This window comes from Megascapheus bottae, chromosome X (assembly GCF_031878675.1).
Source record: "Megascapheus bottae isolate mThoBot1 chromosome X, mThoBot2.hap1, whole genome shotgun sequence".
NCBI lineage: Eukaryota > Metazoa > Chordata > Mammalia > Rodentia > Geomyidae > Megascapheus > Megascapheus bottae.
The window spans coordinates 77,567,142-77,592,826 of record NC_143547.1 but is presented as its reverse complement, the minus strand read 5'-3'; the positions used below and the strand labels follow the sequence as shown (position 1 = coordinate 77,592,826).

Below are 25,685 nucleotides of genomic sequence, written 5' to 3'. Positions count from 1 at the left end.
TTTTCTGTGTAGGAGGTACCGAGGGCTTGAACCAAGGGCTTCATGCATGCTAGGCATTCTACTAGGTCACACTCCCAGCCCCAGTACCAGGTCTTACAACCTGAGGTCTGTGACTTGGTGCTTCACACTGCATCATCAGGCCCAATAAGAATGTTCTCCCAAAGCCAGATGTGGTCGCTCATGCCTGTAATCCTAGCTACTCAGAAGGCTGAGACCTGAGAATCATGAATCAAAGTCATCCCAAGCACTAAAAAGTTTGTGTGATTCATCTCCAATTAACCACCAGAAAACCAGAGAGTGGTACTGTGGCTCAAGGGGTAGGGTAGTAGCCTTGAGCTGAAGAGCTCAGGGACAAAGCCCAGGCCCATGATTGGGGTGTGTGTGGGGGAGAGGAGAATATTCTCCCTAGGAGACGGCTGCAGGAGGCCACTTCCTGGATATTCCTAGTCTTCGGTGTAGGAAAAGAACAAAACAAAACAAAACAAAAAATCAAACTGTCTAGGCAGCTAAGGAACCTTGGGCAATGATGGTTCTGCAGATGTTGCCAGCAATTCTTCCCAGACATGGCCACCACCTGACCAGACACCATGTTTACTGTTGCCACCCAGGGACAACCTAGCTTGTCCCCTGGGCTTTCCTCTCTCCTTGACTCTTCCAGGGGACAGGTAGACATGCCTCAGCTGAGCCAAGGGCTCCCCAAGCACCTCCCAGACCTCCAAAACCCTCCAGGGCACCCGTCTCTGCCTCTGTCCTGTGCGCATGCGCAGCTCTTCCATTTCTGAGCGAGCTCGCGGAAGCCTTGCTGAGTCCTGTTTCTAAATCCGCTTGGTGGCAGTGTTGTACCAGGAATGGCAGCCTGCCCGCGCCTGCTGGACTCCCTCCGCCCTTTGCAGAGCAAAAAACGCCAACCTTTCCCTTTATTACTAGGACCACAAAATGGCTGCTTATCCTGCTTGGGCTCTGGGCTGCACAGCCTGGTACACAGAACCAAAGGAATGTCTTTGGCTCTGCCCTGCAGACCCAGGGACTTGAGAGATTCTTTCTACCTGCCTTAGGCACCAGAGGGAAACAGCTCCCCCTCTAGGTGTCCCACCCCACCCAGGTTTCTAACTTATCCTTACCCTGCTTCTGCTTTTGGGCAGATCTCAGAGAGCAAGGCCAGACAGAATGGGCACCAACTTAGGGCCAACCCTGCTGTCTGCCCATTTGGGCCAATTCTGATTTGGGCCTGCTCTCAGAACTCTTCGTGTGCATTATGGACAATGGCTCAGGGTTTCAGGAAAGGCCACCAGTGGAGAGAGCTGCAGTGCCTGAACCCACCTGGCCTAAACTGACTCAGCATCATCCAAAGTCCTACCTGAAATCTTGGGAGCCCAATCATGACAGGCAAGGCCAAAGCCCTTTGGAGCTCCTATGGCAGAGTGTGACAAACCGTCAGGCAAATCTGTATAATCCTGGTCACTTTCCTGTTGCTCAAACACAAGACAGAAGGATTCCCAATTTACACTGTAAAAGCAATAAAGCTGTGGCAACCTCTGTTCTAGAGATAGGAGTGAAAACAAGAAACACATGACCTCTTCAGTCACTCTGCCCCACCCCCATGCCAGATTTGGACTCAAATTGTCTGTTCGGTATTGCACAGAAACAAGGCCTCATTGTCTGTCTATCCTGCACCCCTTCCCCATACTCCACAGGTCTAGGAGTCTTTCCCCAACTATACAAATCAGACATGTGTGTACAGTCATACAGCCTACCTCCCTCTCTTTGTCTCATTGTCTCAAATCTCATTGCCTGTGTCCTGCTATGTGTGTGTGTATGGGAGGCACCCATGTACATGTCTTATTTATGTAGAATTTCATTTCTCTTCCTCATCCCTTCACAAAGCCGCATCCCATTCTTATCCCCTCAATAACCTCAAATAAATCTTCCCCAATTTAGTCCAAACTATCACATGGGCAAGGGAAATCCATCTGAAAGAGCCCCAACAATTAGCATCACAGCTACTGTTCTTCTGCCTCCCTCCCCATCCTAGCCCTTCAACTCACCTAAAAGGTCAACCTAGGTTGGGCTAAATACCAGTGAGGCTCCTCTGACAAAGACCTATACTGCAGGAGTTTCACTATTTGACCTTGGAACTTTGGCGCCCACCCAACCCAGCACCGGGTACTGAACAGAAGATGCTGTCTGCCAGTCCCTGGACTGACAATCTGAGCTCTATGACCTTACACTTCCCAACCTATCCCTCGTGCACATAAGTACTGCTCTCCCTGGGCAAGGGTCTGATATTCCCATTGTTACAGCACTTAATGAGACCCACAAGGAACAAACCACTTTACCTTCCAGCTCAAATCCTGAATTCACTGACTCAGTTGTTCAATTGGTAATACCTATGTGGGGGCCAACTCCCTAAGATGGCTCAATGTTATTCTTCTTATGCCATGGACAAAAGAGATGCAGAATGGACAAGTCTCCAATTCAGTCTCTCTGTTGAGAGCAGAGATGGGAGTGAGGGTGGAGGCAAAGTTAGGGAAGCATTCAGGCCTGGTGTAGTCTAAAAACTTGAGAACCTACAGATGGCAAAGCAATGGCCAAGCTTTTGCAGGGAACTCTCTTTCACACATGGTTCCTCCTGATTACTGGTCATGTATCTGCAGGGCTAGAGGCAGGTCTTGCAGCTCCTGCCGAAAAATAACACCCACAGAAGGGAACAAGAGGGGCTGAGAACATGGCCTAGTGGTAGAGTGCTTGCCTAGCTTGCACCTAAGCCCTGGGTTTGATTCCTCAATTCCACATACACAGAAAAAGCCAGAACTGGTGCTGTGGCTCAACTAGTAGAGTGCTAGCCTTTAGAAAGACCAAGGACAGAGCTCAGGCCCTGAGTTCAACCCCCAGGATGAGAGAGGGGGGGAGGGGGGAGGGGGAGGAAGAGAGAGAGACAGAAGGAGAGAGGGAGAGGAGGGAGAGGGAGAGGGGGGAAAGAGGGGGAGAGGGAAGGCAAGAGGAGAGAAGGGGAGGGGACAAGAGAATTCCGCAGGTGTAGGCAGAAAAGTTCATGAGACTCTTATCTCCAATAAACTATTCAGAAAAAAACTGGAAGTGGTGCTGTGGCTTAAGTGGCAGAGTGGTAGACTTAAGCACAGTGGCTCAGGGAGAGAGAGCAGGCCCTAAGTTCAAGCCTCAGGACTGGCCAAAGAAAAATATACTATAGAACATAACATCTAAGAATAGACCTAAAATTTCACAAAAATTTAATATATGACCAGGCAGGTATGCTATCTCATACCTGTAATTCTAACTACCTGGGAGGCTGGGATCTGAGGATCAAGGTTAAAGCTAGCCCAGGCAAATTCAAGAGATTCTTATCTCCAATTAACCAATCAAAAGTTGGAAATTGAGTGTGGTTCATGTGGCAGAACACTAGTTTTGAGCCACAAAGCTAAGCAAGAGTGCAAAGTCCTCAGTTCAGGCCCCAGGATGGACAGATACACAAACATACATGCACACACGCACACACACACATGACTGGTCAGTCTCTCAAGTCAGTTTGGGTTGAAGATAGCCTTAGACCTTTTTGTTGTTGTTGTTGTTGTTGTTGTTCGTGGGGCTTGAACTCTAGCCTGGGCGCTGTCCCTGAGCTCTTAAGCTCAGGCCTACCGTCCTACCCCTTGAGCCACAGCACCACTTCTGGTTTTCTAGTGGTTAATTGGAGATAAGAGTCTCACAGACTTTAGTGCCCAGGCTGGCTTTGAATGGTGATCCTCAGATCTCAGCCTCCTGAGCAGCTAGGATTACATGTGTGAGCCACTGTGCCTGGCCAGGTTACTCTTAATTATAATCCTAGTCTGAGATCTGAGGATGGTGGTTCAAAGTCAACTTGGGCAAGAAAATCCATAAGACATGAAACAGTGGGTAACTATGAACAAAATTCTTTTCATTATGTGTTTCATAAAATAAACCAGGTTGCATATATTTCAACTTGGACAAATCTGTCCAATGTTTGATGAAAACATTTTGCAAAGTACATCATTTACTAGATGCATAGAGATCTAAGAATTAAGTGTAATTTCCTTTATCCTTTCAGGGAAAGGAAAAATCTACCATAAATCTCTCTCTCTCTCTCTCTCTCTCTCTCTCTCTGTCTATATACTATATATATGTATATATATATATTTTTTTTTTGCTGGTCCCAGGGCTTGAATTCAAGGCCTGCGCCCTGTCTGTGAGTTTCTCTTGCTGAAGGGTTTGAGCTAGAACAGCATTTCTGATTTTTTTTTATTAAAGAATTTATTAACATTGATTTTTACATCATATTTCAAATGACGTGTTTAACAAACAAGTATTCAAGAAGGGAATCTCTATATGCAATCACTGGCACTTAGTTTTTAGAACATAATCAAAATTTGGCTAAGGGTTTGCATATCATAGATACATATTAATCTATATAATAAAACATTATGTCTATAGAGTTATAAGTTTTGATGTCTATGTAGTTGTGTTTATATTTCCCGTACCATGTCCATAGCATTGGGTATGCAAATATTGAGTCCTCACTCTTGTACTGTTTGAATCTAATAGCCACACATTAAGGATATCATGCGCCTTTTGTTCCTTTGGTCTTGACTTGTCTCACTCAACTTGATTTGTCTAGATTCATTCACTTCCCTGCAAATGCATTATTTTATGTTGTCTGTTGGCTATGTAGAATTCCATTGTGTGTTACCACATTTTTTGTATCCATTCATCTGCAGTAGGGCATCTGTATTGTTTCCATCGCCTGGCTATTGTGAGCACTTCTAATTTTTATGGTAATTTACTGAAGATAAGAGTCTCATAGACTTTCCAGCATAAGCTGGCTTTGAACCAGGATCTTAAGATCTTGGCCTCCTGAGTAGCTAGGATAGTAGGTGCAAGCCCCTGATGCACAGTTTTCGTGCACTTATTTAATTTTCTTTCTTTATGTTTACTCAAAATCCACCAACAAACACATGGACAGCTGAGCTCTAGTAGCTGATTCCTATAATCGTAGGTACTCAGGAGACTGAGATATCGAGATTTCAGTTTGGAAGCCAGTCCAGGGAGAAAAGCATGGCTTTACGTGTTACAGCATTAGCCTAACAATCACCAAGCAGGAGTACAAACCCAATAGTAAAAAAGGTAACTATAAATACATAAAATTCCATGTTATAAAAGTCAAAACAGGGCTGGGAGTGTAGCCTAGTCATAGAGTGCTAACCTAGCATGCACGAATCCCTGGGTTTGATTCCTTGGTACCATACACACAGAAAAAAGCCCAAAGTAGTGCTGTGGCTCAAGTGGCAGAGCACTAGCCTTGAGCAAAAAGTGTCCAAGGACAGTGCACAGGCCTTGAGTTAAAGCCCCAGGACTGGCAAAAAAAAAAAAACAAAAGAAAGGGAGGGGGAGGGGAGAGGGAGAAAGAGAAAGAAAGAAGAAAAAAGAAATATTTTGTCTTCAGAATGTTTATAAATACTGTTAATTCCAAATATTATCATCAGTATAACAAGAAAGAAGCACACAAAAGAACAAAACACACAACTGTTTAGAAATAACTAACAAGTGTTTTGTTCCCTTTGAATTTTGTTTGTCTACATACAACTTGTTGGACTTATACATATTTTTTTACTATTACCCCTAAATTTCATACTCTTTGATACATAAAACTATTTACTTAAAAGTTTTCATTTTTTAACAGGTATATTGTGGAAGTGTGTAGCTAACTGATGGGCTAGCATGCAAAATAATACCTAATAATGATGATGATTTCAGATCCTCGTATTTTCCAAACCTGTAGAAAAAAAATATTTGTGGGTCTGGCTTTCATTTGGCTAATGAAGTGGAGCTGTATTTCGTTTTGGTTCCTAAATATTCTCTAAAGGAAACGTTTCTTCCTTATGGTTGGCTGGAAGGAGCCCAAGCCAGTGTACCCAGAAGCCAGGAGGTTTAACAATCATTCTGCCAGCCTGAACTCAACCAACACACGACTTGCCCTAGACCTAGAGTATATGTGGGATGGGGAGAATGTGTGCAATGAGGAACTCCCACGCATGCGCCTCCAAGATGGGGAGCCCACACGCATGCGCCCCCCAGGACACAGGGAATTGATTCCAGGTCGGGGAAGTTGAGAAGGCTCTCTATGCTTACCATAGCACAAAAGTTAGGCAGTGCTGTAAAAACTTAAGTTCCCCAAACAAAAGACCCTGTACACATGGATGCGTTGCAGAGCCCCAGTTCCTATTACCAATGAGCTCCAGAAGACGATGAGGGTCCGGTTGCAGCCACCATTGTGCAAAATCGCACAGTAGGCCAGGGCTGCCCACACGTGGTACCGATGTGAAGGCCCGAGCCCCACTTCCCGGTCTTGGGTCCTCTCGTAGCAAGGAAAAGAAAAGGAAAGAAAGGAGCAAGGGACTCACCTGGCAGGAATCATGATGACCGGCAGCTCCATCTTACACTCCGGGTGGACAGCTACTGCCAGCCCGCCAGCCTATTCTGACTCGAGCGTGAGGGCGGAAAGAACTGTGAAAGGGAGGAACCCTGAGAGAAAGCGGACTCTGGGAAGCGCTGGCCCCGCCCAGGGAAAGCGTGGGAATCCTGGGTGCTTGGAGGGCGGGGCCAGGTGCGCTTTGGAAAGTGCGCTGGGAAACACCTCTTCCGGACTGCTCTGGAGAATCTATTGGGCTTGCTGACAAGAGTGCAAGTAATGACAAGGGGAAGACTGAAATCAGTAAGTTTCGCATTCACTGTAAGGAAAAACAAGGGGCGCGAGAAGAAAGTGAGTAAAATTTCAAACGACTTTATTCCAAGCTTATGAAATTATTAAGCCCTTTAACTGAATTGCCCCCTTCCTAGTTGAAAAGCAGACTCCCTAAGTGTGTGCACCCCCGTCCAGCTCTTTGCCAGTAAACTCTTTACACCCCCTTCCATAGCCTGCCAACGGCTGCCACAGGGGGCTCCCACGACACGTAGCTGGGTGTGAGTGTGTTGAGGCTGAGGACTGAGACCCATACCGCCTTTACAACATGATGGTCACATAATGGACACACTTGTGCAGTTACAAGGAACCAAAGATAAACCACAATGACAGCACGCAAGAGTCCTAAACTAAGGTACGAACCAATTCAAACCGTATTCCGTAAAAGGGGTGTAGAGAGAAGGAGACTGGCAAACAGCCATCTAAGGACCTACATAGGACCTATTTGCTTCCTAAACAATTGATCTCAGAGATATTTTAGTTGTGCCTTTTATTTGTTTTACTGACAGTCTTCCTAATTAGTCAAGGCTAGCCTTGATTTCTCCTCTTCTTTCTTCTGAACGGAGAAATTCAGGTATTTGCCACTATTTCCAGATATTTTTTTGGGGGGGGGAGTCATGGGACTTGAACTCTGGCCTGTTGTCCCTGAGGTCTTCAGCTCAAGGCTACCACCCTACCCCTGGAGCCACAGCACCATTCACGGTTTCCTGGTGATTCATTGGAGATAAGAGTCTCACGGACTTTTGTGCCCAGGCTGGCTTTGAACTGTGATCCTCATATCTCAGCCTCCTGAGTAGCTAGGATTACAGGTGTGAGCCACCACGCCTGCCCAGCTTTTTTTTTTTGACCCTATTTATTTCCATTGTTGATTCAATCATTGTTTTCTCTTGTTTTGTTTTGGTATGCCTGTCCTAGGGCTTAAACTGAGGACCTCTCTTCCTTGGCTTTTTCACTCAAAGTTAGTGCTCTATCATTTGAGCTGTAACTGCATTTCTGGCTTTTTGTTGGTGCTGGAGCTTATGGGGCTTGAACTCAGGACCTGCCTGCTGTCCCTAAGCATTTTTGCTTAAGGCTAGTGTTCTACCACTTGAGCCACACTTCCACTTCCAGTATTTGGTGATTAATTGAGTTACATAGGAATATCCTGTTTCAAAACGAAAAAAACAATGAGATGTAGTATAGATTAAACATTTTCTTTAAATATTCTTCAGTTGATGGGATTGGGATTGGGATTGTGTTCTCCTTTGGGTTATATGAATATTATTGCCGTAAACATTCATGTAACAGTTTTTCTTTAAGCAACTGCTTTTCTGTGTTCTTGGCTATAAACTGGCTGGGCAGTAGCTGAATAATGATCCTGCATAGCTAGATTTACAGGCCTGAGCCATTGGTACATGACTAGTATTTTTTTTAAGTTTAATGGATTTTTTTTGGTGTGGGTTGTGAGGCTTGAACTCGGTGTGGGCTGTGTGGGCGCTGTCCCTGAGCTCTTCAGCCCAAGGCTACCACCCTACCCTTGAGCCAAGCCCCACTTCTCGTTTCTGGATGTTAATTAGAGATAAGAGTCTCAAGTCCTTTTGTGCCCTGGCTGTCTTTGAACCTTGATTCTCAGATCTCAGCCTCCTGAGTAACTGAGTAGTTAGGGTTACAGGTGTGAGCCTCTGCATACATTAGTTATAAAGTTGGGTGGGGGAGAGGAAGGAGTCATTGTGACATTTCCACTCAAGTATCCTAGGTATTCTGCTCAATCTTATCCATTCTATCACTCCCCCTTCTCCCTTCCCCCCTCCCCCTCCCCCTCCCCCCTTTGGATCAGTATCTTAGGCAACAGGCTTTCAGTGTAGTGCTGATGTCACTAAGTGGTCATAATGTGTTACATCACAAAGGCTTCCACATTATAAAGGCTCGATCTCTTAGGAGCGAGGCTAATTTCCCGTGAGGGTAAGTAGGAGATAGAAGGGTTTTTGTAGTGGTACTGTTTTAAGCTGTCCCAAATAGTATTTTTATACTACTTAATTCTTACTTTGGAAAATTAGTTTGTATTCATGGCAAAAATATTCATCAGTATTTTCTTCTTCGGGCATTGTAAGTAAATTAAGGACTGATTTACAGCTATCGCCACCCTGAAGTAGATGTAGATCAGACTTGAAGAACAAAAGGCGATCACACATCCAATTTGAACCTGAAAGGTAGGTAATATGATTAGGGTTTACCCTATTCTGTATAGTAATCTCATTTTCTTGTTTTTATTTTTTGTTTTCTTGAATAACTTTTTAATTATAGAAAATGATGGATTTTATGACATTTTCATATGTGTGTATAATGTTTTTGGTTATATTCACTCTCCCTTGCTCTCTCTTCTCTTTTTTCCACTCTCCTACAGGCCTCCTTACCCTCCCATGCAGTCCTCCTCCTACTTTCATGTCTTTTTAAATCAAAATATGTGATATTTGCCTTAATCTGTTTTTGTTATTTGTTGGTGTTACTGTGGTTTGAACTTACTACCTAAAGCTCACTAGTCTTGCTTCCTTGGTGGTCTTACCACTTGTGCCACACCTCCAACATGGCTTTTTGCTGATTATTTTGGAGATGGAATCTCTTGGACTTTTCTAACTGGTATATCTTTGAGCTATGATCCTCTGGATATCAGTCTCCTGAGTCTCTAGGATAACAGACATGTGTCACTGGTAACTATCAGTGTAACTTTTATTTGAATTTCCTTTTATAGCTAAAGATGTTGAAGATTTCTCATGTATTTATTGGAATAGGCTCATTTTAAAGGCAGATATTCTTTTTCTGCTGATATTGGGGCTTGGACATAGGGCCTGGGTACTATCCCTTAGCTTTAGCACTCAAGTCTGGCAGTTTGCCTCTTGAGCCACTGATCGACTTTCAGTTTTTTGGTGATAAAATATAAATATAAATCTCACAGACTTTCCTGCACAGTCTGATTTCAAACTGCTTAGCCTCTTGAATAACTAGAGTTACAGGCATGAACTATTAGTGCATGACTAAAAGCAAATCTTTCATATGACACTGTTAAATATTTGAGTAGGTCCTGTGTCCACATACTCTTAATAGCCATTACTGTTATGATAATCTTGAGAATATTCCTCATATAATTACAAAGATCAGACTAAGTTCAACTACCCTTCAACTCAGTCTAGGTTAAAGTTCATGTGTAACTATAGTTGAATCTCTTGGTCTTTTAGAAGTATGGTCTTGTAAAATGTCTTAATCCTGTTTGTACTGGTATATTGTGGAAGTTGTAGAAATGGTTTGTACTGGTATATTGTGGAAGTTGTGTTCTTTAAGCCTCTATCAGTATTATAGATCTGTTCATAGTGCTCAACTCTGAACAAGAAAAGACAGGGTTATTTCAGTAACCTGAGATATTACAAGGATATTAAAGTAGATTGTTGAAGCAATGGTCCAGGGAGAGGTAAGTGACCTCATCAACTTTGAGCCAATCATTTTACTCCTCTCTTTATATTTGATGGCAGTAAAAGTAGTTTGTATTATCCAAAATATAACTGAAGGCAATTCTAGATAGAATGATCTGCCATGGTGAAAACAAACATGTTTGATCTAAAATTGCTTGAGATGACATTGGTAATAAATATCAAGTAAGATATGTGTTATTGCCGGATGCTGGTGGCACACACCAGCAATCCTATCTACTCAGGAAACTGAGATCAGAGGATCTCGGTTCAAAGCCAACCCCAGGCAGGGAAGTCCATGAAACTCTTATCTTGAGTTAACTGCAAAAAAGCCAGAATGTAGATGTGGCCCAAGTGGTAGAGGACTAGCCTGGAGCACAAAAGCTCTGGGACAATGTCCATTCCAAAATTTCAAATCCTTGTACCTGCATGTGTGTGTGTGTGTGTGTGTGCGCGCGCGCACACACACACACACACACACATACACATACACACACACACACACACACACACACACACACACACACACACACACTATATGTAGCTGGACTTGATCTGGGTTCAGTTTAAGTATTTGGGCCTGGTGTATATACTATGGAATTCTATGCTGCCATCTATTTATACTATTTTTTGTTGGTTGGTCGTGGGGCTTGAACTCAGGGCCTGGGCGCTGTCCCTGAGGTCTTCAGCTCAAGGCTACCACCCTACCCCTTGAGCCACAGCACCACTTCCAGTTTTCTAGCAGTTAATTGGAGATAAGAGTCTCACAGAGTTTAATGCCCAGGCTGGCTTTGAACCGCAATCCTCAGATCTCAACCTACTGAGTAGCTAGGATTACAGGTATGAGCCATCTCGCCTGGCTTATATATATACTATTTTAAAGATTCACTGAGGTAACAACAGCTGGGAGAGAATGCAGTATGAAGATTGTCTTTCTGGCATAGTTTCAGGTATGACTTTATTCTTGAAAACTACAACATTTTAATCACTCACACTCACACTCTCATTTTATTTTATTTTCTGTTCTTCAAAAACCCATTGTACAACGGGTTACAATTTAACATGTTCATCTAAGTGTCCAGTGCTTCTTTCCATCATTCTTCCTCATTCCATCTATTCCCTCCCCAAAGACTCTTTTCACATTTCCTTTTTCCTTTATCACATATGTACATTGAGTATTGTTGCTGTATTTGTTCCTTGTTCCCTTTTCATTAATCTACCTTCTTACATTACCCACCCGCCTTACTATCATTCTCATTTCATCTTCTCATATTCATTTAGTTAAACTTTCTGTTAATTGTAAGGTTAACTCCACGAATTTTCACTCCCATATGTACTATGCATTAGTCAAAACATGTATGTAGCTAGGTGCTGGTGGTTCACACCCATGATCCTAGCTACTCAGGAAGCTGAGATCTGGGGATCAAGGTTCAAAGCCAGCCCAGGCAGGAAATTCTGTGACATGGTTGTTTCCAATAAACCACCAAAAAGCTACAAGTGTATCTGTGACTCAAGGGTAAAACACCAGTCTTGAGCAGAAAATGGTAAGGGACAACTTTTTTTTTGTAGGTATGAAAACAGGATTATTTGCTTTTGTCTGCAGCATATTTCCTCACCAACCCTTAACCCCAAATAACTACTTAGCTGCTTTGAAAATAGTCTCTATTAGGATTTTGTTGTTGCTGATGTTGGTGAGGCTTGAATTTAGGGCCTGGGTACTGTCCCTGAGATCCTTTTGCTTAAGGCCATTGCTCTACTACTTTGAACCACAGTGTCCCTTCCAGTTTTCTGGTGGTTAACTGGAGTAAAGAGTCTTTCAGGCCTTCCTGCATAGGCTGGCTTTGAACTCTGAGCCTCCTTAATAGCTAGGACTAAGCCCCCAGTGCCCAGCTACCTTGAGAAGCAAAACTGCTTTGATTTCAGACATGGTTTTATTTAGAGATTTCATGGAGTGGAATTAATTATCCATTTATCAAAATGATCATTGCAGGAAAATGAAAACCGCAGGTCCTATACCTAAGCCTAGATTTAAAAGGAGAAGGAAAAGACGTGTTAACTTCGTGCAGAATTACATGCCAATTGAAGAAAGGTAATGCTACTCTCTGTATTTATTTAGCTCAAGTAACTGTAGGTTTGATTAGTATCTCAAATGGGTATTTTGTGACAATATATTACACAAACAAAATTTTGGAGAAACTGGGTGCTAGTGGTGAATGCCTGTTATCCTAGCCTGAGTAGAAATATCTGAGAGACTCCATTTCCTGTTAACCAGGCTAAAGGCATGGCTCATGTAATAAAGCACCAATTATGAACAAATTCCAACCAAGATCTCAATGCACTCAGTTCAAGCCCTAGTGCTAAAAACAGCAACCAAAACATTCTTTTAGAGAGATATTTTTGTATATGTGTGCCAGTACTGGTGCTTGAGCTCAGGGCAAGGGTGCTTCCCTGAGCTCAAGGCTATTGCTGTACCACTTGAGCTATAACTTACCTGGCTTTTTTTTTAGTGAGAGGATGGTTATTTGGAGATAACAGTTACACAGACATTTTGGCCAAGGCTTTTTTTTTTGCTAGTCCTGGGCTTGAGCTCACAGCCTGAGCACTGTCCTTGGACTTTCTCAAGGCTAGAGCTCTACCACTTGAGCCTCAGCACCACTTCCGGCTTTTTCTGTGTATGTGGCACCTGGCAATCGAACCTAGGCCTTCGTGCATGCTAGGCAAACACTCTACCAGTAGGCCAAACTCCCTGCCCCCCCAGGCTTTTTTTTTTTTACCAATCCTGGGACTTGAACTCAGGGCCTAGACACTATCCTTGTGCTTTCTCAAGGCTAACGCTCTTCCACTTGACCCACAGTACCACTTCTGGCTTTTTTCTGTGTATATGGTACAAGGAATTCAACCTGGGGTTTTGTTCATGCTAGGCAAGCACTCTGCCACTAGGCCAAACTCCCAGTCCCCGGGCTGGTTTTGAACCACAATCATCAGGTCTCAGCCTCCTGAGTAGCTGGGATTACAAGCATGAGCTACAAGCATCCAGCTATAGAAGGCTATTTTTTTATGATGATAATGATTGAGACTACAGCATTTCTTTTTATTATTTTTTTGTCAGTCGTGGGGCTTGAACTCTGGGCCTGGATGCTGTCCTTGAGCTCTTCAGGTCAAGGCTAGCGCTCTACTGCTTGAGCCATAGCTCCACTTCCATTTTTCTGGTGATTAATTGGAAATAAGAGTCTCATGGACTTTCGGACTTTCATGCCTGGGGTGGCCTTGAACCACAATCCTCAGATTTCAGCCTCCTGAATAGCTAGGATTATAGGCATAAGCCACTGGTACCCAGCCTCTTTTTATTATTATTATTATTATTATTATTTTATTGTTGGGATAATGCATATTAGGATTACAGTTACACTCATCAGGTAGAAGGTGCATTAATTCTCACACATTGATACTCCTCATGTTTTTGTCCCTGTTTCCCTCCCTCCCAATCATCTTTTTTTTGTTAGTCCTGGGCTTGAGCTCAGGGCCTGAGCACTGTCCTTGGAGACTTTCTCAAGGCTAGAGCTCTACCACTTGAGCCTCAGCACCACTTCTAGCAAACACTCTACCACTAGGCCAAACTCCCTGCCCTCATCTTTTTAAAAAAAAACTGACTTTATTTTAATTCTTTGGCATAGCTAGATATAAAAAGTGTATATATATAGTCACAATTCTAAAGTATTTCCAAAATGTTATTTTACTGACGTCTTTATTTTGAAAATTCGCATTATCAAATATGTCTAAAGTGCTTTTTTTTGCCAGTCCTGGGGCTTGAACTCAGGGCCTGAGCAATATTCTTGGACACTTTTTGCTCAAGGCTAGAGCTCTGCCACTTGAGCTACAGCACCACTTCCGGCTTTTTCTACATATGTGGTACGGGGGAATTGAACCTGGGTCTTCGTGTATGCTAGGCAAGCACTCTTACCACTAGGCCAAACTCCTGGCCCTAAAGTGCTTTTTTTTTTTTTAGGTCAATCGATCCTGGGGCTAGAACTCAGGGATTGGGTGCTGCTCTTGAGCTTTTGTGTTTTGTTTTATTTTCTTTCCTCAAGTCTAGTGCTTTACCACATGATCCAGAGCTCCACTTCTGACTTATTGCTAGCAAATAGAGATAAGATTCTTATAGACTTTTGTGCCTGGACTGGCTTCAAACTGAAGATCCTCAGAGTAGCCAGGGTTACATATATGAGCCACTGGTGCCTGATTTTCTAAAATGCATTCTTTTGGAGCTACTCAATAGGAGCAGCTGGAAAAGTCCCAATTACTTTAAAAAACACGTGAGCTAAATATATTCTTCCTTAATGACTTGAGACAGTCAATTGGTTTAATTAATATGTAAGTATACAAAAATATACAAAAAATAAGTATTATAAAAAACAGTTCCAAGGGGCCAGGAGTTTGGCCTAGTGGTAGAGGGCTTATCTAGCATGCACAAAGGCCCACGTTTGATTCCTTGGTACCACATACATAGAACAAGCCAGAAGTCTTGCTGTAGCTCAAGTGGTAGACCTCTAGCCTTGAGAAAGTCCAAGCACAGGGTTCAGGCCCTAGTTCAAGCTCCAGGACTGGCAAACAAACAATAACAAACAGTTCCACGGGAGGCACTTGTGGCTCACATCTGTAATCCTAGCTACTCAGGAGGCTGAGATCTGAGAATTCTAGTTTGAAGCCAGCTTGGGCAGAAAAATCTGAGGCTCTTATATTTAGTTAACCAGCAAGAAGCCAGAGGTAGGGGTGTTGCTCATGTGGTAGAACACTAGCCTTGAACAGAAGCTACCAACTGACAGCAAGAGACCCAGACTTTAAGCCCCAGTACATGCACACACAAAAATGTGTGTGCAGGGCAAAAGGGAAGCATCTTCCTCTGGCATTAATATTAAATATAGTCAGGCGCCAGTAGCTCACGCTTGTGATCCCAGATATTGCAATTGGGAGCCAGCCAGGAAAGTCCATGAGACTCTTATCTGTAATTAACTACCAGAAAAAACTGTAGGTGGAGCTGTTGCTCCAAGTGATAAAGTGCTAGTCTTGAAGTCTGTTATGTTGTGTGGGGTTGGAGCTGTCAAGATGACTTGAGAGTGTTGCTTCTGCCATAGCTTTGCAGAAATCACCAATATAAACGAAGTTTTTTTGCTAACTGGGACTGTCAGGTTATGGCTTCTTGTGCTTACACTGTGCATTGTGCTGGTTTCCAAGTTCTAACTGATGTCCTGCTGTCACCTCCATAGCCGAACAGAATCTTGCTTCACCTTCAATCCATTCAAACTCTGTGCTATGTTGTTGGGCGGCTACTCCTGTGATGGACCTTCACTCGCAACTACTATTTGGTAATCCTTATTTTAAAGTCTCAATAGTAGTACACTGAAAAGACTTTCCTCTTTAGTTTACAGTATTTCTTTTAAAAAGTAAATGTCTCTAGAGTTGATCCTCAACACCAAAAAAATAATTCTAATGATTTTAATAATCTCCCAAACCCCTTCTAGACATGCATAAATCTCATCTAATATCTTTTAGGAAGGTATAAATCTCCTACATTGTCCTACCTTCTCTTTGAAGCAAGTTCCTATATGTATGTAAAATTTTCACTGACAGGTCTATACCATAAATGCCCTTTGATTAAGTACTTTCAAAACAGTTTATTTGAGGGAATATGCAAAAACTGAGAATTAAATCTTGACATAGTAGATATCATGTATTTGTTTATTGTATGAATTGATCTGTTTCCATCATTTAACTGAAAGGTTTCATCACGAATTGGTAACAGGGACTGGGAATGTGGCTCAGGGGTAGAGTACATGGATGAGGCCTTGGGTTCAATTACTTGGTACCGCGTAACCAATAAAACAAATAAAAATTTAAAAAAATAGCAACAAATGGCAAGCACAGAAATAAGGGACAAAGGATGACCTAATTAAGCAATGACCCTTACTAGACACTACGTTGAAAATGAACTATACAGGTTGGAGGCCGGGGGTGTGGCCTAGTGTTAGAGTGCTCACCTCGCTAGCACAAAGCCCTGGGTTCCATTCCTCAGTACTACATACACAGAAGTGGTGCTGTGGCTCAAGTGGCAGAGCTCTAACCTTGAGAAAGCCCTAGAACACTGTCCAAGCCCTGGGTTCAAGCCCCAGGACTCCCCCCGAAAAAAAAACCCAAACTTGTGGGGGAGGGGAATAGGGAATAAAAAAAAAACTGGGCCTAACCAAGGGAAGAGGTAATACTGTTCAAAAAGAAATGTACTTAAGGTTACACTGTTCAAAAAGAAATGTACTCAATATCTGACTTATGTAACTGCAACCCCTCAGTACATCACCTTTACAACGAAAATAAAAAGTGGTGCTGTGGCTAAGTGGTAGAGCACTAGGCTTGAGAAAGCCTCAGAACAGTGCTGAGGCCTTGAGTTCAAGCCCCAGGACTGGAAAAAAGTTAGTAGCAAATTACAAATGACTCAATGTCATGACTATTTCCTAGCTCCATTTTGCTTCTCTGTATGTTTAATATTTGATCATTTCAGCCTGTAATTTATATGAAAGGCATGAAAAACACATATCTGCCTATAGCTTATAATTGTTTGTTTGTCAATCGTGGGGCTTGAACTCTGGACCTGGGCACTATTCCTGAGATCTTTAGCCCAAGGCTACCATTCTACCACTTGAGCCATAGTGCCACTTCTGGTGTGCTGGTGGTTAATTGGAGATAAGAGTCTCAAGGACTTTAGTGCCTGAGCTGGCTTTGAACCACGATCCTCAGATGTTAGCCTTCTGAGTAGCTAGGATTACAGGTGTGAGCAACCAGAACACAGCTTACTATTATAGTTTTGTATGTCCTTGAATGATGTTATCCATTGGTCCTGGACAGAAGAAACAATCCCCACTCCTGCCATGCATCCATTTTCCTTCTTACTCCTTTCACATCTCTGAGAACTAAGTTGTTCTCCATTTTTATTCCTTTTCTAATGGAGCATTCACCAGGGTTCTGTCCTAACTCATGACTAATGACATTCATTCATGACAAGGTAGTCAACTGTAATAGAGAGGGAACTGAATTCGGTATTTGGAAACCGACATTAATTTTTTGTTATGATTGTTGTTGTTTTACTTTGCAGCACTGGGGATCAAATCCAAGGCCTTTCGCATGGAAAGCATACCAGTTACTACTTGGTTATATCCCTGGCCCTCAAATCTTAATATTGCACACTATTTTACCTTCATCAAGTAACTTAAACTTAAATAGTTATGTTTCATCATCTGCAAAATAAAGTTAAATGAAATTACTTGTGACTATCAAAACAGAGAATATATATACTATATATTACAAGTCAAATTGATATTTTTTAACTTCTATTTTTTTGCAGTGGGGGGGGGGTTGTGGGGCTTGAACTCTGGGCCTGGACACTGTCCCTGAGCTCTTCAACTCAAGGTTACTGCCACAGCCCTAGTTCCCAATTTCTAGAGATTAATTGGATAAGAGTCTTGCCACTTTGTATTGCCTGGGCTGGCTTTGAACTGCAATCCTCAGATCTCAAACTCCTGAGTAGCTAGGATTACAGGCGTGAACCACCATGCCCCCCCCCCCCGCTTAATTTCTATTTTTGTTTTTGAAGTTTTTGAGTTTTCTTTTTCTTTCTATTTCCCTCCTCCTCCTCCTCCTCCTCTTCTTTCTCCTCTTTCTCCTCTTCCTCCTCCTCCTCTTCCTCCTCCTCCTCTTCCTCCTCTTCTTTCTCCTCTTCCTCTTCCTCTTCCTCCTCTTTTTCCCCCTCCTCCTCCTCCTCCTCTTTTCCCCCCTCCTCCTCCTCTCCTATTCCTTCTTTTTCTGTCAGTCATGGGGCTTCGACTCATGGCTTAGGTGCTGTTCCTGAGCTCCTTTTGCTCAAGGATAACTCTCTACCACTTTGAGCCATTTCCAGTTTTCTGATGGTTAATTAGAGATAAAAGTTTCATGGCCTTTTCTGCCCAGGCTGGCTTTGAACCTTGATATTCAGATCTCAACCTCCTGACTACCTGGATTATAGATGTGAGCCACCAGCACCCAGCTTTCCTTCTCCACCACATCCTCCTCTTCCTCTTCCTGCTCCTCCTCCTCCTTCTCCTCCACCACGTTCTCCTCTTCCTCCTCCTGTTCTTCCTTCTCCTTTCTTCTTTTCCTTCTCCTTCTCCTCCTTCTTACCCTTCTCCTTATCTTCCTTTCTTTGTTCATTCATTTCTTTCCTTCCTTCCTTCCTTCCTTCCTTCCATCCTTCCCTTTTTTCTCTTCTCTTCCTGCTCTTTATCCTCTTCCTCTTTCACACTGAACACAGGATTTTCCTCATGTTAAACACATGCTCTAGTCCCTAATTTTTTATTTCTGGTATTAAAGATAGTTAAGTCATTGACAATATGTGTCTAAATCTCTGTGTAAACCGATTTGACCTTCAAGGAGATCATTCCCATGACTTTCAATTATCCACATGCTAACTAACAGGTCTACATCATATGCAATAACTTTTGTCCAGTCCTGGTACTTGAACTCAGGGTCTGAGCACTGTCCTTGGGCTTTCTCAAGGCTAGAGCTCTACCACTTGAGCCACAGGACCACTTTCGGCTTTTTCTATGTATGTGGTACCAAGGAATCAAATCCTGGTCTTAATTCACTCTAGGCAAGCACTCTACCACTAGGCCAAACTTCTGGCCTGTAATAATTTCTTTCACATATGTTTATCATGAAATGTAATTTTCCATTATCTGGTAATAGTATGCTATAAGGCCTTTGATGAGGTTGCCAGCTTACATAGCTGTGTGAAGTTTGAAATGCTTGTCATTTATCTCTAAGTCTCTTACATGGACTGTTAAGCCCTTAAAAGTTGGTAAGTTGGAGCCTCATACATGCCCTAGGCATGTGACAATCATTTATGATACTTGGTATGAGCCCCAGGGCCTTGAAAGGCAAACATATTACCCCTGTGGGATACCTCTAACTGCTATTAAAACATGTAATCAATTTTGTATTTCTTCCTTAAAAAAGAATTTGAGGGCCAGGAGTTTAGCCTAGTGGTAGAGTGCCTGCCTAGCATGCATGCAGACACAGGTTCAATTCCTTGCTACCACATACATAGAAAAAGCCGGAAATGGTGCTGTGGCTCAAGTGGCAGAGCTCTAGCCTTGAGAAAGCCAAGAACAGTGCTCAAGCCCTAATTTCAAGCCCAGGACTGGAAAACAAAACAAAACAAAACAAAAAAAACCTTCCTCAAAAGTAAGTAAGTTGATAAATTAGTAATCAATATATAACCTCCAAGAAAACACAAACATCTAGCATTCTGTATTCTGGGCTGCATATGTCATAGCAAGTATTTTACACATTTTATTACTTGTATTACAGGAACTTGACTGTGCTACTTGGTAAAACATGTCAAGACTTCATCAACCTTATCTCTATGCAGATGGAGGGCCACCCCCAAAACCACGTCCACCACTGGCCCCTCTTCCCAAATGAGCTTCTCTTCCTCCTCCAGTTCCTTTACCAGGAATAAATGGTAAACAACATCAATACTACCATTAACTTGATTTGAGGAGGCTCCCTTTCCACTACCAGTTTTGTTGGAGAACTCTGCTTTCCAAGCTACCATTTTGATGTTCATGGAGTGAAGCAGAAAATAAAAACAAATAGACCTGAATTTTGTGTAGCAAAACTTTGTGCATTTTTTTGCCTGTGGCTATTTTCATATTCATCAATGTCTGCAAAACTCCATAGTATTATCTAACTATTATTTAATGGTGGAGAATATGAGTGCTGATTTTTCTTTTCCTTTTTGGGGGTGAATGGGGAGGAAGGATAGAACTGGAATTTATTAGTATTTTTGTGGGTCATGGGGTTTTATCTCAAGGTCTGGACACTGTCCCTGTAATTCTTTTGCTCAAAGCTAGCACTCTACTACTTTGAGTCATAGTTCTACTTCTAGTTATCTGGTGGTTTATTGGAGATAAGAGTCTTAAGGACTTTCCTGCCCAGGCTGGCTTGGAACTGTGATCCTCATATGTCAGCCTCCTGAGTAGCTAGGATTTCAGGTGTTAACTACCAGTGCCTGGTGTTGCTATCATTAGTTTTTAGATAAGATTCTTGTGTTTTTGCCTGGGATGTCCTCAGACTAAAATTCTCCCATTTATGCTTCTCCCTTAACTGGAATTAGGAATGTGAACTCTAAATTTATTGATTGAGACTTGATAACTTTTGCCCAGCTGGCCCTACACTCTTCATCTCTGCCTCCCAAGTAGCTGGGATTACAGAATCGAGCCATAACGCCTATCAACTGCGGTCTCTAAGATTCCCTCTGTAAACTTACTGCTGTGGATTCCCATTTTAGAACAGTATCTCCTAATGGGAAACATCATACAAAATTCACGTGGAACATAGAGGAATACAAAACTGGTATGAGCTAGATACTGGTGGCTCACACATGTAATTCTAGACATAAGAGGCTGAGATCTGAGGATCATGTTTCCAAACCAGCCAAAGCAGTAAAGTCTCAATCTTCTTTTTTTCTATGAGACTCTTATCTCTAATTGTCAGAAAGCCAGAAGTGGAGCTGTAGCTCAAAGTGGTAGAGTGATAGCTTTGAGTGAAAAGAGATCAAGGGCAGTACCCACCAACAAAACCCCCAAAACTACTGTCACCATAACTGATAATTGTATTCGTTTTCCAGGGCTGCCATAAATAATTACAAATTAGGGAGCTCCAGATAGAAGTAAAGGAGCTATTAAATTTTTGAGTCCACAGTTGATGAGTGGATCAACAAGATGTGGTATGTATACACAATGGAATTCTATGCTGCTGTCAGAAAGAACGACATCACCCCATTTATTAGGAAATAATAAGACTTAGAAAAAATCATAATAAGTGAAGTAAGTCAGATTCATAGGAATATAGGCCCAATAGTCTCCCTCATTCATCATAATCAGTAGAAACCTTGGGCTCTCCTAGCAGAGATTTACAATAGAACAAAATCTAGAGATATTAGGCCAAATAGCATGACACTAAATGTAAGGACCTCCAGGATATAGAAACAAAAGCCATATAATGAGTGAGTGTTGTCCTTAATGTACTATGTTATCTCTCATCTCTTTTGCTGTCCCTTGGTTATCTCATATTGTTACAATATTTCACCTTGTTATCTGATATATTTTATATGTGCTTAATTGGTTATTTGAAATTGGGTAGAGAAAGGGGGAAATCAAGATGAGTGGGGGGAGGGTGGGAGGGAAATGGGGACCATGACATGAGAAAGGGTATCAATGTTTGTGAAGTTATGCACCTTCTATCTGGCGAATATAATGTAACCCTTCTATTAATCACAATAAAAAAATTGATTAAGCTGAAAAAAATAATATATGGGATAGACCCAAAGGAACATAGGCTCAATGGTTTCCCCCATTTGTAATAATTAGTACACATCTAGGGCTCTCCTAGCAGAGGTTGACAATAGCTCAAAACCTAGGTACATAAGGTCATATAGGATGAGACTAAATGAAAGGGTTTCTACTATATGGAAGCCAGAATTTTATCTTGAGTGATTATTGTTCTTAATGTACTGTGTTATTTCTCTTCTCCTTTGTTGCCCTTTGGTTAATCTCATATTGTTACTGTATCTGACTTTGTTACCTAGTATAGTGTATATACATTTATTATTTGAAATAATAAGAAAGGGAAGGGGGGAAACAAGATGTTTAGGAGGGGCGGGGCAGGGAAATGGGGACAAAAACACGAGAAGGGGTATCAATGTGTGAGAAGTAATGCAGCTACTATCTGGCGAATATAACTGTAATCCCTCTATACATTACCTAGATAATAAAAAATAAAATGAATAAAAAGGAAAAAAAAATTGAGTCCAAAGGTTCTAGCAGAAAATATAGTCCCGTTCCTTGGTCTGTGGCTACGTTTTTTATTCTGCTCCTTGTTCTGTGGCTTTCTCCTCTATTTGCAAATTTTTTACCTTCTCTCCTAAGGATAGATATGACTATATTTAGAGTCCACCTAAGTCATTCAAGTAAGTTCCTCTCCTTGAGATTTAGCATACCTGGGCACTGGTGGCACATACTTATGATCCTAGCTATTCAGAAGGCTGAGATATGAAGATCTTGGTTCCAAGCAAGTCTGGGCAGGCAAATCTGAGAGATTTATCTCCAGTTAACTAATAGAGAAAGAGAGGCATGTGTCAAATGATAGAGCACCAGCAATGAGCAAAAAAGCTGAGAGGGTAAGGCTGTGAGTTCAAGCCCCAGCCCTGGTGTGTGTGCGCATGTACACATGCAGGTTCTGGGATTTGACATTTCTTAGCATACTGACATTTTTGTCATCTAAGGTAATATTCATAGATTTTAGGAGTTAGAATGTAGGCATATTCGGGGAGGGGGGATACTTTTTTTTTTTTGCCATTCCTGGTGCTTGAACTCAGAATCTGAGCACTGTCGCTGGGCTTTCTGCACCACTTGAGCCACCACCATTTTCTGGCTTTTTTCTATGTGGTACTGAGGAATGGAACCCAGGGCTTTGTGCCTGTTGGGTAAGCACTCTACCACTAGGCCACACTCATGTCCCTGGGAGAATACTTTACATTCTACTACAATGCTATTAAAAATGGGCTAGAGCCAGGGGCGTCTGGTGGCTCACGCCTGTAATCCTATCTACTCAGAAGGCTGAGATCTAAGAATCAAGGTTCAAAGCTAGCCTGGGCACAAAAGAACCAGAGACTCTGGGCTGGGAGTTTGGCCTAGTGGTAGAGTGCTTGCCTAGCATGCATGAAGACCTGGGTTCGATTCCTTGCTACCGCATACATAGAAAAAAGCCGAAAATGGTGCTGAGGCTCAAGTGGTAGAAGAGCGCTAGCCTTGAGAAAATCCAAGGACAGTGCTCAGGCCCTGAGCTCAAGCCGGAGGACTGGCAAAAAAAAAAAAAGCCAGAGACTCTTATCTCTAGTTAACCTCTAGAAAAGGGAAGTAGAGCTTGGCTCAAGAGTAGGGCAGTAGCCTTGAGCTGAAGAGCTCAGGGACAGCGCCCAGTCCCAGGAGTAGGGTGGTAGGCAGCCTTAAGCTGAAGAGGGACAGCACCCAGGCTGAGTTCAAGCCCCATGCATGACCCACAAAAAAAGGGCTAGTCAATAGGAAGGAAATGGGGTAGAGGTGAAGGAAATGGTTTTTATCTTAGTTTCTTTGTGAAGAGATGAAGGGAAGGGTAGGCTGGCAAAGACAGGAAATCCACCTGGTCATTTCACTACCTGAATGTATTTTTTCATATATTTTTATTGTAATTAATAGAGGGGTTAGGGTTATATTTGCCAGATAGAAGGTGCATTACTTCACACACATTGATACCCCTTCTCAGGTTTTTGTAGTTTGTGATGATTGTAGGGCAAATATTCACATCATACATGGTTAGGACAGGAGCTTCAGCTTTAATATCAAGTAAAATATTTCTCATACAAGTACTTTCACTTCCCCCCAGCCAAGTCAGACAATATTCCCAGCGTGTGTGTGTGTGTGTGTGTGTGTGTGTGTGTGTGTGTGTGTCCTGGTCCTAGGGCTTGATCTCAGGGCCTGGACACTGTCACTGAGCTTTTGTGCTCAAGAATAGCACTCTCCCACTTGAGCCACAACTCCAGTTTTAGATTTTATGGTGCTTAATTGGAGATAAAAGTCTCATGGATTTTCTTTCCCAGGCTGACTTTGAAGTGCATTCCTCAGGTCTCAGCCTCTTGAGTGCTAAGATTACAGGCATGAGCCACCTGAATTCTTCTCTCTCTTTTCTTTTAGTATTTCAGCCAAGCTCAATGAGCTTGTAGTACGGGCTGGGATTTTTAACTGTGGGGTTCAATTTAAAAATAAACCAGAACTATTTTTCAATTTTGCCACTAGATGGCAGGCCTTCCCCAGTATGAGTGTACTGTGAAAGCATTGTTCAACAGCAAAGTGAAGTCATTAAGTATTGCTGAAAATATTTTGTAATATTTTTATTGGAAAGGTGATGTACAGAGGGATTGCAGTTATGTGAGTCAGTTACTGAGTACATTTTGATCAGTGTCACCCCTTCCCTTCTTTTCTCCCAGATTTTTTTTTCCTCTCCACCATCATCTCCCCCAAGTTGTAGAGTTCATTTTCAACATAATTCATTTTCACTGCTGCGTTGGCTCATCCTTTTCCCAATGTTCCTATCCTTCTTCTTCCCCTCTCCAAATCAGATAAACTAACATACAAGACAAAAAGTACAGAAAGAACACTGACAAAAGGAGGGGGAGTGAAAGAAAACCTCTTGTCATTTCTTGGCTTTCATTTTCATAAACACCATTTTATATGATCATATGCACACACCTACTGAGCCTTTGTGATCCTCTTGTAAGAATATCCTCCTTTGGTCTCACTGTGTGATTGTTTATAGAGTCCTGTTTAATTTATCATGTCCAAGTATAATTTACTATCCATTATGTTTACTTGTAGATTTGTAGACACTTTCTAATTGCTACAAATGAGGGAAACTATGCAACCTATGTTTCTTTGGCTCTGGCTTACTTCTCTTAATACATTTTTTATATTAATGTTGTATTTTTGCTTAGCTAGGTGTTAGTAAGGTGGCTTAGGCCTGTAGTCCTAGGTACCCAGCAAACTGAGATCTGGGGATCACAAATATAATTTATTTTTATAATTTTTCCAAGTCTTTCCATTTCCTCACAAATGGTATAATACCATTCCTTCTGATGGATAAGTAGAATTCCACTATGCATATATACCATATTTTCTTGATCTATTCTTCCACTGTGGGGTCTCTTGGTTCTATATCTTGGCTATGGTAAACACTGCTGCATGAACATAGTTGTGCTGGTAGTTTCATGTGGCCTGGTTTGTGGTCAATTGGATAAATGCCTAGGAGTGGGATTGCCGGGCCCTAGGGTAGTTCTATATCTTTTGAGGAACCTCCATTCTGCTTCCAGAGTGGTTGAACAAGTTTACACTGCCATCAACAGTATAATAGAATTCCCTTTTGGCCACATCCATGCCACCATCTGTTATTGTTAGTTTTTCTGTCATTGTTAGTTTTCCTGATATTGGCCATTCCAACTGGAATAAAGTGGAATCTCAATGTCGTTCTCATTTGCATTTCTTTTATGGCCAGAGATGTTGAACACTTCTTTATGTGTCTACTACTTCTTCTGAGAAGTTTCTCTTTAAGTCTTTAGCCCATTTATTAATTGGGTTGTTGAGGGTTTTTTGGTGGGTTTAATTTTTCGATCTTTAAATATATTTTAGATCTGAAGTTCTTGTCTGATACATTGCTGCTAGAAAAATTTCCTATTCTGTGGATTTTTTATGTATCATTTTTTTGTTTGTGACTAGTATCAGTGTTGCTAATGATCAGCAGCCAAGGTTAAATTCCAACTACTGCTTTCTGTATACTTTTTTTTTGTGGGTCATGGGACTGAA

General features: G+C 42.1%; 1 protein-coding gene across 1 annotated transcript in view; it reads left to right on the top strand.

Annotated features, from left to right (window-relative positions):
• The window catches only part of LOC150041378 (uncharacterized), a 71,073-nt gene extending 51,185 nt beyond the window's left edge, over positions 1-19,888 (top strand). Inside the window, exons 4-6 of the mRNA XM_090327153.1 lie at positions 12,200-12,298; positions 15,474-15,572; positions 19,600-19,888. Coding sequence (XP_090183279.1) covers positions 12,200-12,298; positions 15,474-15,572; positions 19,600-19,750 — 349 coding nt within the window. The 3' untranslated portion in view covers positions 19,751-19,888. The remainder of the gene's footprint in view (positions 1-12,199; positions 12,299-15,473; positions 15,573-19,599) is intronic.
• Positions 19,889-25,685: the final 5,797 nt, after the last annotated feature.